We start from the raw sequence: 14924 nt of genomic DNA, 5'->3' as shown, positions 1-14924 counted from the left end.
CTTCCCTTCCCTTCCCTTCCCTTCCCTTCCCTTCCCTTCCCTTCCCTCTGAAACCAAAGGAAAACAGTCAGAAAATTAAAGAAGGACAGTTTTAACATTGCAAGATCAAAAGTGAAAATATTGATACATACATTAAAGGTGGAGCATTCAAGGATTAATTTTGAGGCAGTCAGATTTTCATGGATTTCTATTTGGTCTTTGGTTGTGCAGTGGTTTGTGTGTTGGCTGAGCAATGTAGTTCAGAACTCTAATTGACAGCTGCTGCCTGAAAGCAGGTCAGAAAACATCAAGAAAAGGCTATAAAATTTGGAGAGTCTTCCCCTACCTCTGAACCCAAGGAAATAATGGATACTACACATCAACAGCATGTATGAACGCGAGGTCAGATTAGGAAGAATATGTCAGGATAATGGAGTCTCAGAAGAGTCAGAAGCAATAAGCTTTCAGAAAAATAAGATAATGAATAATGAAAGATTTCAGTATATGTATTGTTTTTCAAATGGAATTTTTAAGATATTTTCATATATTTTGCTGTTATGAGTTACAATTAAAACTGCTGTATCCCTCTTGAAACTGTTAATTTAATGGTACAACACACCTCTGAAAATATCCATCATGTTTATATCTTCAAGAGGCAGCTCATTATGAGAATTGCATCATTGCTTTCTTCTGCAACTCAGAGTTATTTCTACCTTCAGGGCTTCACACAGCACATCAGCAGGGTTTAAATTTCTACAGCATAACTATAATGAAAGCTCTAGAAACATAATGCTTATAATGTCAATATAGGCAGTGACAGAAGCTGGCTTTAAGAAAAAAATTCTTTACTCATTCAGAACATTTTCTGTGATTACTGTATTTTATTTTCAGCTCTTTCACATCTGAAATGATGGTATTTTCATCATTGTTTTATAGATTTTATTACTAAATTAAGAGTTCAAAATGAAAATATTTTTAATTTTGAGTTGTGCAATTTTAACCTTATTCAATAAAGAAGTTCTACTGAAGTCAATGAAGCCAGTAAAGGTTCTCTATGCGCAGTTTGATATGGCTGAGATCAAGGTTTTTTCCATACAACCTCAACCACAATCTTCTTATCAAACTATTTTTCATTTTCTTTCTATAGATTACCCAAATTAATACTGTTTCCCAGGAAATAGTTACTGCATTTCAAATTGATGCAGTACTCCTCCATTGATATTTTCTTTCTGAAAAAATAAAATGAGAATACCATAGCAGAACTATACTGCCTTAGCTATACTAGCTCAATTTGTTTTCCTAACAGTCGTAATAAACCTGCTAAATGGAGGTCACAGTCTCCTATCTAGTAGATTTTTAAGAAAATATATCTTCTCCATGAAGAAATCGAGCTTTGAAAATGAAAATAATTCCTTGTTCTTCCTTTGACTTTTCATGAAATCCTTAATGTGCAAAAAATAATTGGTGATAAAGAAGTACAGAGAACAGATTGAAGATATACAGTAATAATTTTTCTGCCATGCAATTCTAGTCTCTTTTAGTAGACTTTATTCTTAATCTTGTTAAGCATTTGAAATATGACATTCACAGCAATGCTGAACCACATATATTGTTGTAGGAAATAAATAATATATATAAATAATATATGTATTATATAATATATAATGTTATATAATGCAAAGCAATTTATATCTTTGGTTAAAGTACAGTGATAAGATGTGTGGGTCTGCTTTTCTTTTTCTGTTTTAGAATAAACATGAGGAACTTTGCTCTTTTAATTTTTGATCTCTGCTGAAAAATGGTTATTTGGCAATGCTTTCCGTTTGCATTAAAAATAGCACTGGAATTTTTTCATCATATACAATCAGTTAATGATTACAGTATTTGTTTGGTTTATTATAGAGATTTTTACCTAGAACAGTGTGAATATTTATAACTTGATCAAATTTAGTCTCAGAGAAGAGAAAGGTTCAGTGTATTTGCACTTGCCTTGCTTAAACTCATCTCACGCTTTCAGAAAGTTGGCCTAATATAGCAAGTTGATATCCCAAATAAAAAGCCTTCTTTCCAATCTTTCTTCCCTGGTGCTTCCTCAACTGCTCTGTCTGTCTGAATCAATCCTGTCAACATTGGCACTGCTGCCTGAACAGTAGCATCTGAAACAGAAATAAGAAATCTGGGAAGATGTACCCATGAGTAACTTCCCTATGAAGATCAATTACAGTAAATTATAAGTATCACTTTTCTGACCACCAGCATGTACACTGTCTTATTTATTCCCACCCCCTCAGCCCCATAAAGATTTTCTTAACGCCCAAGCCTGTAGAAGTAGTTTGGATAACATAGAGCCTAAATGTTACTGAGATTTCCTATATCTCGTGAGAATCTCACAATTTAAGCCATCACAACAACCTGGGTGATATAAAAGCCATGGCTCAGTTGTGGAATTAAGCAGCAGCACTCACAGTCTTGCAATGAGAATAGAGTTGGCAAGTCTTAGTGGCCTACTTTGAATAAGAATCATATTATCTGTATCTGTGTACTATGCATGTCATATAGATAAGTTTAATGCATCAAAATTTGGATTCAGATTCCAATCTCAAACATTCTCCATATGTTTTTTTATAAATTTGTGAGTTTTAAAGACAAAAGATCACTTTTGCCACAGGTTAAATTACATAATAGTCATGGAACAGTGTAACTAATCAAACTTACAGAGCTATTTAGCTGAACTATTCAGCTAACACTGGAGGAATTCGTATTTTTATATTTGCATATTTCTACAACCATTTTAGCTTTTAGTCAAGAGTTTCCCTTTAATTTGAAAAGCTGAGAGGTATTTAATGATTAAATTATACATTAGTTGTTATTGATAACTTGGTGGTTAGGCTGGAAAATGTATAATAAAGTGTATCATAAAACCGGTAATTTTGCAAAAACTGTATATTGAGAATTGGCAGTACCAATGAGAGGGCAAAAGTGTTACAGCCATTTACCAGAGGGAATGAGTGAGTAGGAAGCAAGAAGGACAGAACCTAAAAATAAATCCTTGATAACGTACATATGACCCAGACAGAGCAAACCAGCAGACATGCATATTATGGACAGTAATGTGATTTCTTTTGAGAGGTTGGAATGACAGCCCCATAAGGGGTGGTTTGACTGGAGCATGGTAAAATAAAATGGACGTGTAAAACGTCCTGCTTCAGCCGTCAAAGTATGTGGGGGGCAGAGTTAGGAACTGTAGTGCTACAGACATCAAGAATAAATGAGTAGCTTAGTTGCACTGCACTCAAGGAGAGGAAATAAAAAGCCTGGGGATAGCTTAATTTAGTAAATTTTGAAGGATTATACAAAAAAAGCAACTAAGTTTTAAACTTACACGGAAATATTTAAACACGGGTAGGATCTCTTTGTAAAGTCTGGATCTTATTTAACCTGCCCTTATCGCTCTGATTTTTGGGCTTTAGCTTTAATTCTTTTTATTCTGTTTATATTTCAAGTCCTAATGTTAACCTTTAGCAAATATTTTTATAATTTCATAAAAAAAAATTTTTCTTCAAATTTAACATATGTAATTTTAAAGCTGGCCACATTAAGGTGGTCCAAAAATTGTCTAAAGATCATTTTTACAATGATCCTGACCTTTTTTTTCTTGTGGCTTCAAAATAGAAGATTTTGACTTTGTATTCTGATTCTGGAAGGAAGGACTTGCATTTTTTGGGTACATTTTTCCCATCTTAAGAAAATGATTTTATATCCAGCTGCAGTACAATTATTACTCATAATATCTGATAGCCTTAGGAATTACAAAGTGGTTCTGTCTTTGTAAAAATGAATGGGGATGCAGTAAAGAATCTGAGTATGCCCAGCATGGTACATAGGATCTGAGCAAATAATGGAAAGTCCTTGAGTGGGTTTTGCAGTTGGGCAAAACAGTCTCCGTTTACAGTAGGTGCCCCAGGATTCCTTTGGAGATGTTCTCTATTGTATAGAAACTGTAATGTGTTTGGAAGAGGAGCGAGGACTCTGAAGTAGGTTGTGCTTCAGTACAGCTTCTTTGTTTTTGTGTTCTGCAGATACTTTGCAATTTTTTTATGCATGAAATGCTATTTTAATTTGTAACCTGTTCTGTGCTCTTTGTTTCTAATTTTATCTTATAAGCAGAATACACAGATTTCATTTATTCTTTATAGCTCAGCTGTCGCCCTAGCCAACAGAAGTTGTGAAAAAAATAATAGAAGCATTCATATAAGTAAGATGTAGGGAAGCAGCACTATCTAAGCGTAAGCTAAAACAAAACGTTCAGCTTTTATTGCATCTTTTCTAAGGTGTACATTACTTTTCCAAAAGAGAACTGCACTCTCACACGTTTCTGAAAACTAGTTAGAAGGAAAAATGAATGCCTATCGTCTCTGTGTAAGGCTGAAAGTGCAGGCAATAAAGGCTCTTGCACTGTTCCCAGACAGCCTCGGTTCATGGGGACTTCCCCATTGCTTCAGATACAGATGCATAGGAATGTGGCATCTGACACACGGTGTAAATTCAACTACACTTGAAAAGGGAAAATCGTGGCTCCAAGTGTCAGACATGTCAGTGTTGCCAGTGATTTCAGCATGGGGAATTCCTCACTTTCAAGTTCCAAAGCCACAGAATTGTTGCATGGTTTGCAGAGTCAGAGTTATAGAACAGTGTAATCATCTTTTCCTCCTTCCTCCATCTCTACCTTAATTATCTTTAGAAGGCTGTTTAACTTATGTACGTGTTCTGCTAGCTCAGAACTGACACAGCCCTGGCAGGTTCAGTTTCTTCTCTATTTTTTTCTGTGGCACAGCATAAATTCAGAGGCTTGTTTTGATGTTCTTATAGGTCCTCCTAGAATTAACAGATAATAAATTGTTCTCTGAAGTTGTGGAGAAGAGACTTGATAGATGATTGCTTCCTATCAGATGAAACTAAACAGCCTTAAAAAAACCACCGTCTTGTATAAAAACCTGCAAGTCCTTGTTCCACTTTGCTTGGTTAATGAAATTCGTGCAACTTATTTCATTTGCTGGCAGATTAAGTTTACTGTCTCTGAAATAAATATAAGATAAGAGACATTCCAGGTCATCTGAGTTAGTGGGCTCTTTGAATGAAAAAGTAAGACCTATACTAACAGTATGAACAATGCTAAGAGAATATGTGCAGAAAATGTTATATGCCAATCGGATACGGCTTTAGAATGTTGGCAAATCTAAAATAAATAAATAAATACTTCCCCTCCCAAAACACTATTCCAAATCCTGACATTGTGTTTTCTGTTGGTTTATCTAAGCCTCTCTTAAACGTTCATCTAGCTGCTAGCACGACAAGCGTCAGTACTTGGAACATTCAGATGATTTGTGTTATTTCAATTATACACTAATTAGTGGAAGCCCTACTATGCTCAATGACACACAAAGGGCAACAGAACAGTAACTGTAGCAATTATTCTCTGCTAAAAGAAGGTGCTGAAAGAAAAGTGCTTTTGTGAAAAAAATTGCAGAATCTAGGGAGAAAAAAAAAAAAAAGAAAAAAAAGTTGCTTGAGCTTACATGGCAGAGGTTTTCATTGTGGAGGAGATGGTAGAAGGTTCTCCATGCACAGAGCAGAAGCTGCCTGCAGCCCGTGGGGGAGGGATGGGGGAGATAGACAGCATTTGTGACTCTTCTATTCAATATCAAGGCCACATATGCACTAGGTTTTGTAGCCCAGAGGTGTGATTCACTCTTTATAGACATCTGCCTACCATCATGAGATGAACCATGCCCCTTGCGGCACTACTGGAAGATGTTGTGTTCCAGTTGACTCTTACATCTGATTACTGATAATGTGTAATTACTCTAGGGAGTTCTATTATTTGTGGAACTGCCAAATACCGTTACTATGCAATTTATCCCACTGAATGATTTATGGATGAAAGGACTTAGTGTGAACAATAATGGCAGGATCTGGCTTTATCTAATGGTTCCTTAGCTATACTGAATGAGAAATACAGTTTTTCCTCTTCCTCAGACAATCCTCCAAAATATCAAGCCACTCCAGTATTTGCTTTGGATTTCTTCTCCCTGCACAACTTTGTTCATCCTTCTATTGCACCAGTCATTCAGAAGAGAACTTCTTCCATCACTAACGTCACACATATACAAGGAATTTCTTCTAATTCACTATTTTAATGTTTAGAGTTGGCAATAGGAATATGAATACAGCTTTCTGTTTTGATTTTCCTAGCATTGTCTCATTCTCCTTTATGCTGGCTTAGTTGTCTTCCTTAGAACCCAAATACATTTTCAAAGAATCTTCGTAAAGAGGACAGTCCTTTATGCAAGACAGTGCACTGGCTCTGCCTGGGCATGTAGCTAGGCATATTAGCTATGTGCAATAGAAAGGACCCACCAGGACCAAAATCTCTGCAGAAATGTGTTCCTTTTTTATTAGGAAAGCCTTCTATAGGCTTAATTATTGTGGACAAAAAAAAGTACAGTTTCCCAGGGAAATACTACCCACTGATATCACAAGAATTCAGCTCTGCTTAAGTGCTGGGAAGTATGTTCTCTGTGCACTTGTAATCGGGTCATTATCACCATGGTTATGAGTTTTTAACTGACTGAAAACTGTAGGCATTTTCCTCATTAATACCAAATGTTACGGCTTATTTCTGGGAACTGAAAGCCCTGCTGCCCAGGGAAACCTGTGCTGTGATAATTTTTGAAAACAATGCACTTGAGAATAGCCTGCTTGGTTTCTGTCAAATGGTTTTACACATATTTTGTTTACTGGTTCTTATGGGCTTTTCGTTGTTAAATAACTTTGGTCTGTTGTATTTTGCTTTGTGAGTTAGTGTTCTTCACAGACTATGGGTCTAGTTCTCATGAAACAAGTGATTACAGTGCTCTTTGTTCATCTGCAATCACTTCTGGACTATGCTTGCATCTCAAAAAATTCTTTGCATTTCCATTTTAACATGCCCTCTCCTGTTTTTGCCTTATTTTTTATTATACGCCTTCAGACAAAACACTTCAACTGTGATCTTGAGGCTGAATATAGCCATATTTCTGTGTTTGGAAGATAATTAAAGAAGTGCCATTTCCTTTCCAGTGTTGCTTCTATCATTGCAGTTTTTTTTTTCTATCACAGACAAAACATGCAAAATTGTCAGTGATTTTATTAACAGCTGGATCAAGACAGAAGTATCACATTTGGGAGTAACTCTTTTAAGTGATTTTGTATGACTGGTCCTTAGAAAAAAAATATAAATAAAAGCAGCTTATGGATAAACTCCTTCCCATTCTGCTTCTGTGCACACCTACCTACACCACATGCTGTCACTCCCATAATCAAAACACAGTTATCACTACCTGTGTCTTGCATCATCCAAGTGAAGAATAAACCTTCATGAACAAAATGGCACACCATAATTACACAAACACTAATCTTCTTTATATTGTGATGTCAAGAGCCGTAAGAATAAAAGAATGAATAAGAATTGTTTCTGTAGGTCTTCCATTTCATAAGGATTTATGAAGTTGGATTGCTTTATAGACAGATGGTTGAAAATTATAATAGAATATATAAAAAAATGGGTCTTTGTAGATAGAATTTCATGCATATATGCTGAGTAGAGTCTTTCAGAACTAAGACAAAATTCATAACAACCTTCATCCCTTTTTTTCTGTCTTCTGGCTATTTATCTTGTTTAATGTACACGCCTTTCTTTATTGTTATATGAACTAATTAGGATTTCTTATGTGAGGTGGGAATGCAACAAAAAATAAGATTTTATAAAGGAATTTTAAATCACTTTTGGGAGAAGGAGGAAACTTGAGGATTATGGGTAAACTGTCATTCTGCCCATTTGCCAGCCAAATCTGATAGCCATGCAAGAATCTTTACACTGATTCTGGATGATTAAGCAAAAAACAAGGTAAATCTGGCCCTGGTATAAATACTGAAAACTGCCAAATGTGTGCAGGGAAGAGAGATCCTGACTTGATCTCATTTCCTTACACTGTTGGCACTCTGCTAAGAGATTTGGCTGAAGCCAGTTCTGTGTGTTCTCTCCACAGGCTGCTGGCATTGCAGAGGATCTCATTTTCCATTGCCAGGAACACTTGTTCAAAGTGACAGAAAGGTGCCAGTGAATAGCCCAAGATTTCACATTACTTTGTGAAAATGTTAGGACTTGGAAAATACAAAACAATGTGAAGATATCACGATCCAGTTGCAGCCATTCACACGTGCTGGTGTAAGAGCACCAGGTGATCCTAAGCAACATGAACTTTCATGGATTATTTCAGCAAATCTCCATATTGCTTTCAAATGAGATTATTGAAATAGAAGGATTCCTTCTGTTCATAAGCGTTATTGCTAGATGTCTACTGCTCGGTGGAGGTTCATATTTTGGAAAGGAGCTCTTTGACCTTAGAATTTAGGCTTATTCTCCAGGAGATTTGGCATAGAATATAATACTCGAAGTAACAGATGACAGAATCACCTTGTCAGAGACAAATCAACAAATAGAGGTAAATGCCAAAGACATCCAGGATGGCAAAGCAAAGAGAGCAAGGAAGTTCTAACAAAGTAGCTGGGAGCAGCTTGTTGAGGTGGATGATGGAGGAATTGGTTGCATTTTGGCAGTAAGGGAAAGTGGGAAGATATCCCATGGCCAACATTTTCTGCTACAGCTCTGCTTGTTTCATTTTTACTGTCCTCTTTCTGCTTGGACTGGATACTAAGGAGAAAGAATCAAAAGCCATGAGTTTTCAACACCGTTCAATCCACTTTAAAAAAAAAAGAATAATAGTGAGATTGTTGTGTACCCACTTGTCTTCAGGATTTAGGATTTTATTTTTCTACTTATACAGGCTAAAATAATCATTGAGATACTGCCTTGCTGCCAGCCAGCCCTCTGGGCATCACAGCAGTGCTTCAAAGGTGGCAGCACCTCATTGCTGAGAAACTGAATTAGGCCCCTTTTCTTTTTTCTTTTTCTTTTTTTTTTTTTTTAATTTAGGGTAGCATTTAAAAATAAACCTGCTTTTGTAATTGTTTCATAGACAGTTAAGAACCATCTACATAATCCATAAATTATGTGGACCACTTGTCTTTATTATTGTTGATGCTATTATTCTTAATAATGTATTTACTTTTTTAACAAACTACTTGTGTTAACAAGCACAATCCTCAGCTGTTAAAATAATGCTCTATTTGTGGCAGTTATTGCTGTATTTTGATCCTATGGTTACACCCCTGATCACAACAGGCAGGATGTGACCTAACCTTATGTTAGACCTTTCCTAGATGGAAAATGTTGCACCTCATCAAAAGTTTTTACTTCTAAATCTTGCTTTGCTACACAGAAAAATTCCGTTTTTTACCATGATTTCAACAAGGAATTGCCATGCCCAACTGGGGTGGTACCAGATCTGGAGTTTGGTGGCCCTGCATGTGGCAAAGGAGCTGGAACTTGATGATCCCTGGGGTCTCTTCCAACACAAGGCATTCTGTGATTCTATGATTCTATGATTCCATGATTCTGTGTGCACAATTTTCATCAGTGAAAATCTTAATCTGCATTTTTATAAACTGTATTTGTTAAATTCATTTTGATTTCCACAGTATGAAGAAATAAATCATCATTACATGTTTATTAGCTAAAATATTAGTAGTGGTGCCCTGCTATCAAAATTGCACTCTCCAAAGTTTGTTGTACTGGTGAAACATTTACAGTCTTACTTTTCTTGTATAAAATAATCTATTTCATCTTAATTAAGTCTGAAATATACAGACAGTTGAATTAAAGGGAAATTTTATGAAACAAGCTTCTGAACTCTTCAGACTGTTTTGAATAACGCAGCAAATGCTTTTCCATTCCCTTACCATCAGGTAACAGAAACGCGGACTGGTCCTCTTGGCTGCAGTAACTATGACAACCTAGATTCTGTCAGTTCTGTTCTGGTTCAGAGTCCTGAAAATAAGATTCAGTTGCAAGGTATGTAGGTGTAATTTCATTAATTTGTTTTGGAACAGGATGACATTCATCACGCTATTTGTTTTTCTTTTTTTCCTCCTCATAAAAGGTCATTATCTTTTCTTTGTGTGTGTGTGTGTGTGTGCAATAGCTACATTTTAGGCAAAGTGAAGGAAATGTCAATAACTCATGTTGCCTTTCAAATCGAGAAAATTTCTTTACCCATCAGAAAATAATCTGAATAATGCTGTTAACATTTTGCATCTCTACTTAGCAATGACTTGCTCACCTTTCACAAAGCCTGAATTCCAATAAGTTCTACCAAGCAAGGAATGACATTTCCTGTGCTTAGCCTGCTTTGCACATTTTGAGTAGTAACCCATTGTCCCACTGGAATGAACAGATTCACCAGAGGAACAGGGCATAGATTTGTGAAGTCCTTGAGTAATGCAAAGTGCAAAGGCTCCTTTGGGACTTACAAGAAAACCTGTAAGGTTAGATATCTCACTCATTAGAAAAACGTGTAAAATGGTATCACTTCTGATTCATTTTTAATAAATTGCAGTAAGTGCATATCTGCATGTTAGGCACCTAAACATTGTTGAAAGTGAGCCTCTAGTAATTGTCTTAATTTTTGTTTGTTCATTTTCAGTTAAACAAATGCAACGTGAAGAACTTTCAATTACTGCTGTGAAAACAGACTAAATTCTCTATGATATATATGTTCATGCCTAACTGTACATTCAAGGACAGAAGAGTATGGGTCTTAATTAAACAGTTATTTCAAGCTGTAAAAGTTACTGATATTGATTTATACATGAGTTGGACATATAGAGTGACGCTGTTGCTGATTATTAAGATTGGCTACTAGGGAAAAATTACTTGTTCAGTACATCCATGGTTGTTTTTTTGTTTTTTTTTTGCCTTTCCTCTCTCTTTCCATTAGGTGGGAAGGGTGCAAAAGGCATGATTTCATTGAAAATATATTTATTTTTCAAGAGAACTTGTCATTTTCACTGCAATGCAGTGAATAGAATGTATCCATAAATCATTCACTGTTTTTAAAGGTCTCCAGAATTTGCACAATGTTTGTCAGTTAAAATTTGGAAATTAATCTTTGCTTCAGTCAGAGAGCCGTTTGACACATGCCATTAGATTGTCATGAGAAATGTAGTAACACAACTGCTACAACTATTTCATGCTTATCATATAGAAATTGAACAAGACAGGGCTGCTTATTTGGGCTTTCTTTTTCTATCAGAATGCTAAGTTTTTTTCAAAAATACATTTGCACATTGAGGAAGTATACTACGGTAGCAAGAGTTTTACACGTTTTGATATAAGGCAGAGAAAGGCACAAACAGACCAGCTTTTAATAATATTGTCATGCATCTATAATATGGCTTTCTACCTGGAAAGATTATAAAATTACTGTTACAGATATATTTTTATTTACCTAATATTTAGGAATAAATCTCTATGAAATTGTTCAAGTGCTTGTGTAAGACAAACGTATCTCACAAACTACCAATATACTGAGAAATAAGCTTCACTTTTTCCAGAGAGATTCTATTTGCTTCAGAGTAATCACAACTGACAAATCAAAATTTACAGTGTACTTCACTGGTTGGTTTTGTTCATGTTTTTTTTTTTTTGTTTTGTTTTGTTTCGTTTTTTTCCTATCAGTTGATTGTTATAGCCAAAGAACTAATAGTTACAGGTAACTAACAAAGTTTCTATATAAAATTACAAATTCCCATCATTGAAATCATGTAAAGAATGGTCAATTGTTTTCAGATTAATAAAGTTCTGGTCAAAAATATTCTAAATTTTTTATTCTGATACCTCAGTACAACATATGTTTTTGCAAGACCTCTACATTTCATGGCATGGTAAAGTGTGAAAACGCTTTGCAAAGGGATTTGAGACACAGCAGAAGAATTTTAATCAACAAACATCCTTCCCTTCTCTATGCTAAACCTTTCGTAGAAATGAATTCTTTGAATGAATGAATTCTTTTTCTCAGGATTTTATATACTTACCCAGAATATCCAGCAGACTGTCTCATAGTAATTTGAAATCCCTTAGGAGAGGAGGCATCTATTTGAAAACATCTGCTTTTAGCTGGTTCTGATGCATGCTGAAGTCAGAGAACTTTCTGTAGGTGATTGATCAGGTCCCATCCTGCAGGGTCTACTTGAGGTACTGGCAGATAAAATAGGAGTAAACCACTTTATAAATCCATACACTCAAAAAATCAATAGCAAAACTGTTCTTTATTTGATTTTGCACAAAATGACATAGTTTCACTTCATATGGAATCATTGCACACATTTTTCTAAAACACTTGGTAAAAAGGCTGTTGTATGTCAATGTTTAGAAATGAAATATATGGCTAATTTTATTTTCCTAAAATTCCTTCTAGCTCAATTTACCAATTCTTCTTAGCCTGGGTCTGCAGAAGCATGGAGAAATAACTAGAGTAATTTGAACATATTTGTATTTCAGGTGTATCTACTTGTGTCAAAGCCAACATGGAAAATAAGTCCAATGTTTACCTCCAGATCTTTTTTCTGCTTGTACAGCTTCCTTACTTCCACTGTTGCTGTCTTCAAATCAGATTTCCCTTTAACACTCTCAAAATTTATGTTAGCTTCTAGTATAAGGACTGTGATTTATCTGCAGGTTTCCATAGTGCAAACTTCTTACAGCTGAGGCTCTTCATTCAGTCTCCTATCAGGGAGAAGTTGATGTAATCCACTATTTCTGCTTTTGACAATCCCCCCCCCAAATAAATACACTAGTATATGATCTGAGGAATACAGGTTAGTGGCTATTGGAATGAATGTTCCACACTAAGACAGAAGTGTAAGATAAATAATGGGTGCTCCAAAAGTAATGCCTCCTATATTATTATGTTGGTCCACAGTGTCAGAGGCTAATGTTGGTAGCATAGCAGTAGAGGCTGAACCTTTCTACCAACATTCTGTTGTATTTTGTGGCTGTGAAACAGGTGGTAGCAGAGGAGTCTGACAGGGGTCAGACATGGAAATGCATAGGAAGTACAAGTGTAGAACTGAATTTCTCATGCAGAAAAAAATGGCATCTGTTGACTTTTACTGATGCTTGCTGAGTGTTGATGGAGACCAAACGGTGAATGTGAGCACAATGAGGGGTGGGTGTTGTGGTTCAGCAATGGTGACAGCAATGTGAAAGATCAGCCATGCTCTGAGCAGTAGAGCGCAGCTGTCACATCACAAAATGGAGAGCATCTCAATCAACTCATCTGCATAACTTGGTGAATTATGTCCAGAAAACTTTGTACAAAGGTGAAGATTGGTTTCAGTACACTGGAAACCATGGTGCAGCATTGAAATATCACAAAGTTTGCACCAGTTGGGTCCCAGAACAGAAGGAATGCCGTATGCAAGTTTGTCGGGATTTATTGAACCAATATGAGGCAGAAGGTGACATATTCCTCAATTGCATCATTAGCAGTGATGAGACCTGGTATCACCATTATTAGCTGAAGTTAAAATGACACTTCATGGAGTGGTACATGTGAATTCCCCATTCAATTAAAAGTTCAAGACGCAGCTCTCAGTGGGAATTGATGTGCACTGTCTTTTGAGATAGGAGAGTGATCATTCTGGATTCATCAGAACCCAGGGAAATCATTAACTCCGGCTGCTACTTTCTGACACTGACTAAGCTGAAAGCTGATACTTCGAAGATGAGGCCAGAGAAAAAGACTTCCTTTCTCTTGCAACATGATACATGCAGGCCTTGTTTGAAGACTGGAGCACACTGCCAATCTTGTCTGGAATGTCCAACCACACCCACTGTATAGTCTGAATTTCATGCCTTCTTAATTCTGTCCAGGCTAATGCAAGGTAGGCTGCCTGGGCAACTGGTAGCAACTGTGAAACAGTGAATCACGTCCACTAGTACAGATGCTACATTTTTTGTGAATGTAGCATGCAGGCTCTTGTTCATTGCTGGTGAAAATGAATTGCTAATGGTGATGACTGCTCAAAAAGTGTTTCGTAGCTGAGAATTTGCTCTATCAAATAGTGTTATTGTGCTTTTTGTAGCTGTTGTAGTTTCCATGGAAATAAAGGAGGCATTACTTTCAGAGCAACTTATGTATATATTAAATTAATTCTTAGACAAGTAAATTCATGACATAGTGCAAATGCCAGAAAGACATGTAAATTTTCCTGTATTCTTTCTTTTTGTAACTTATTTAACTTAATTTTATTTTTTAACCATCTTATATAGCTATGGGAATCTGCTTGGCTTGAGTACTCTTTTGAGTTTAATAACATAATACTTATTCTATTTCCTTAAGGTCTTCAGGTCATCCTGCCTGAGTACCTGCAAGAACATTTTGTCCAGGCAGCTCTGAGCTATATTGCCTGCAATTCAGAGGGAGAGTTCATCTGCAAGGACAATGATTGCTGGTGTCAGTGTGGTCCCAAATTCCCTCAGTGCAATTGTCCCTACATGGACATTCAAGCCATGGAAGAGAACCTGGTCCGCATAAGTGAAACTTGGAATGCATATAACAGTGAATTTGAAGAATCTGGTGAGATGTTCTATAAGATTTTTGTCTGTTTGACTGTATCTTATAAAACCTATTTATACAACAGACTGCATCTGAAGTCTACAGAATGGTTAATAGATATAAAGCTAAACATATACTTAAATACATCCCAGACATCAGTCTTAATTATTAAAACATTCTGATAAGAATTGTTATCCTCACCTCATGATGACCCATCTGGGTAAGTACATCAGAGTCTAAGCAGGCTGTGCTTAAAATTCATGTGATTTACTTTGTGGAATCCAGGGCTATGAGGATTCGCTCCCTTTTGGAGAGAGAATTCTACTATAGGAGTCAAAAAGCAGGACAAACCAGAAACAAAGTCAGGCTGCATATTGTTTGGAAAGG

At 36.1% G+C, this 14924-nt stretch overlaps 1 protein-coding gene across 2 annotated transcripts in view; it reads left to right on the top strand.

Moving 5' to 3' along the window:
* BRINP3 (BMP/retinoic acid inducible neural specific 3) overlaps positions 1–14924 on the top strand; it is a 181722-nt gene that overhangs the window by 113967 nt on the left and 52831 nt on the right. For both annotated transcript variants that reach the window (XM_042873983.1, XM_042873984.1), the window contains 2 exons: positions 9886–9991; positions 14322–14558. In XM_042873983.1, the coding sequence (XP_042729917.1) occupies positions 9886–9991; positions 14322–14558 (343 nt within the window). The remainder of the gene's footprint in view (positions 1–9885; positions 9992–14321; positions 14559–14924) is intronic.

Source organism: Lagopus leucura, unplaced genomic scaffold (genome assembly GCF_019238085.1).
Source record: "Lagopus leucura isolate 7727_CA_CO unplaced genomic scaffold, USGS_WTPT01 Super-Scaffold_100009, whole genome shotgun sequence".
In the NCBI taxonomy this organism is placed as follows: Eukaryota; Metazoa; Chordata; class Aves; order Galliformes; family Phasianidae; genus Lagopus; species Lagopus leucura.
Note: the sequence above shows the minus strand (reverse complement) of the source record. Positions and strands in the feature narration are given on the sequence as shown.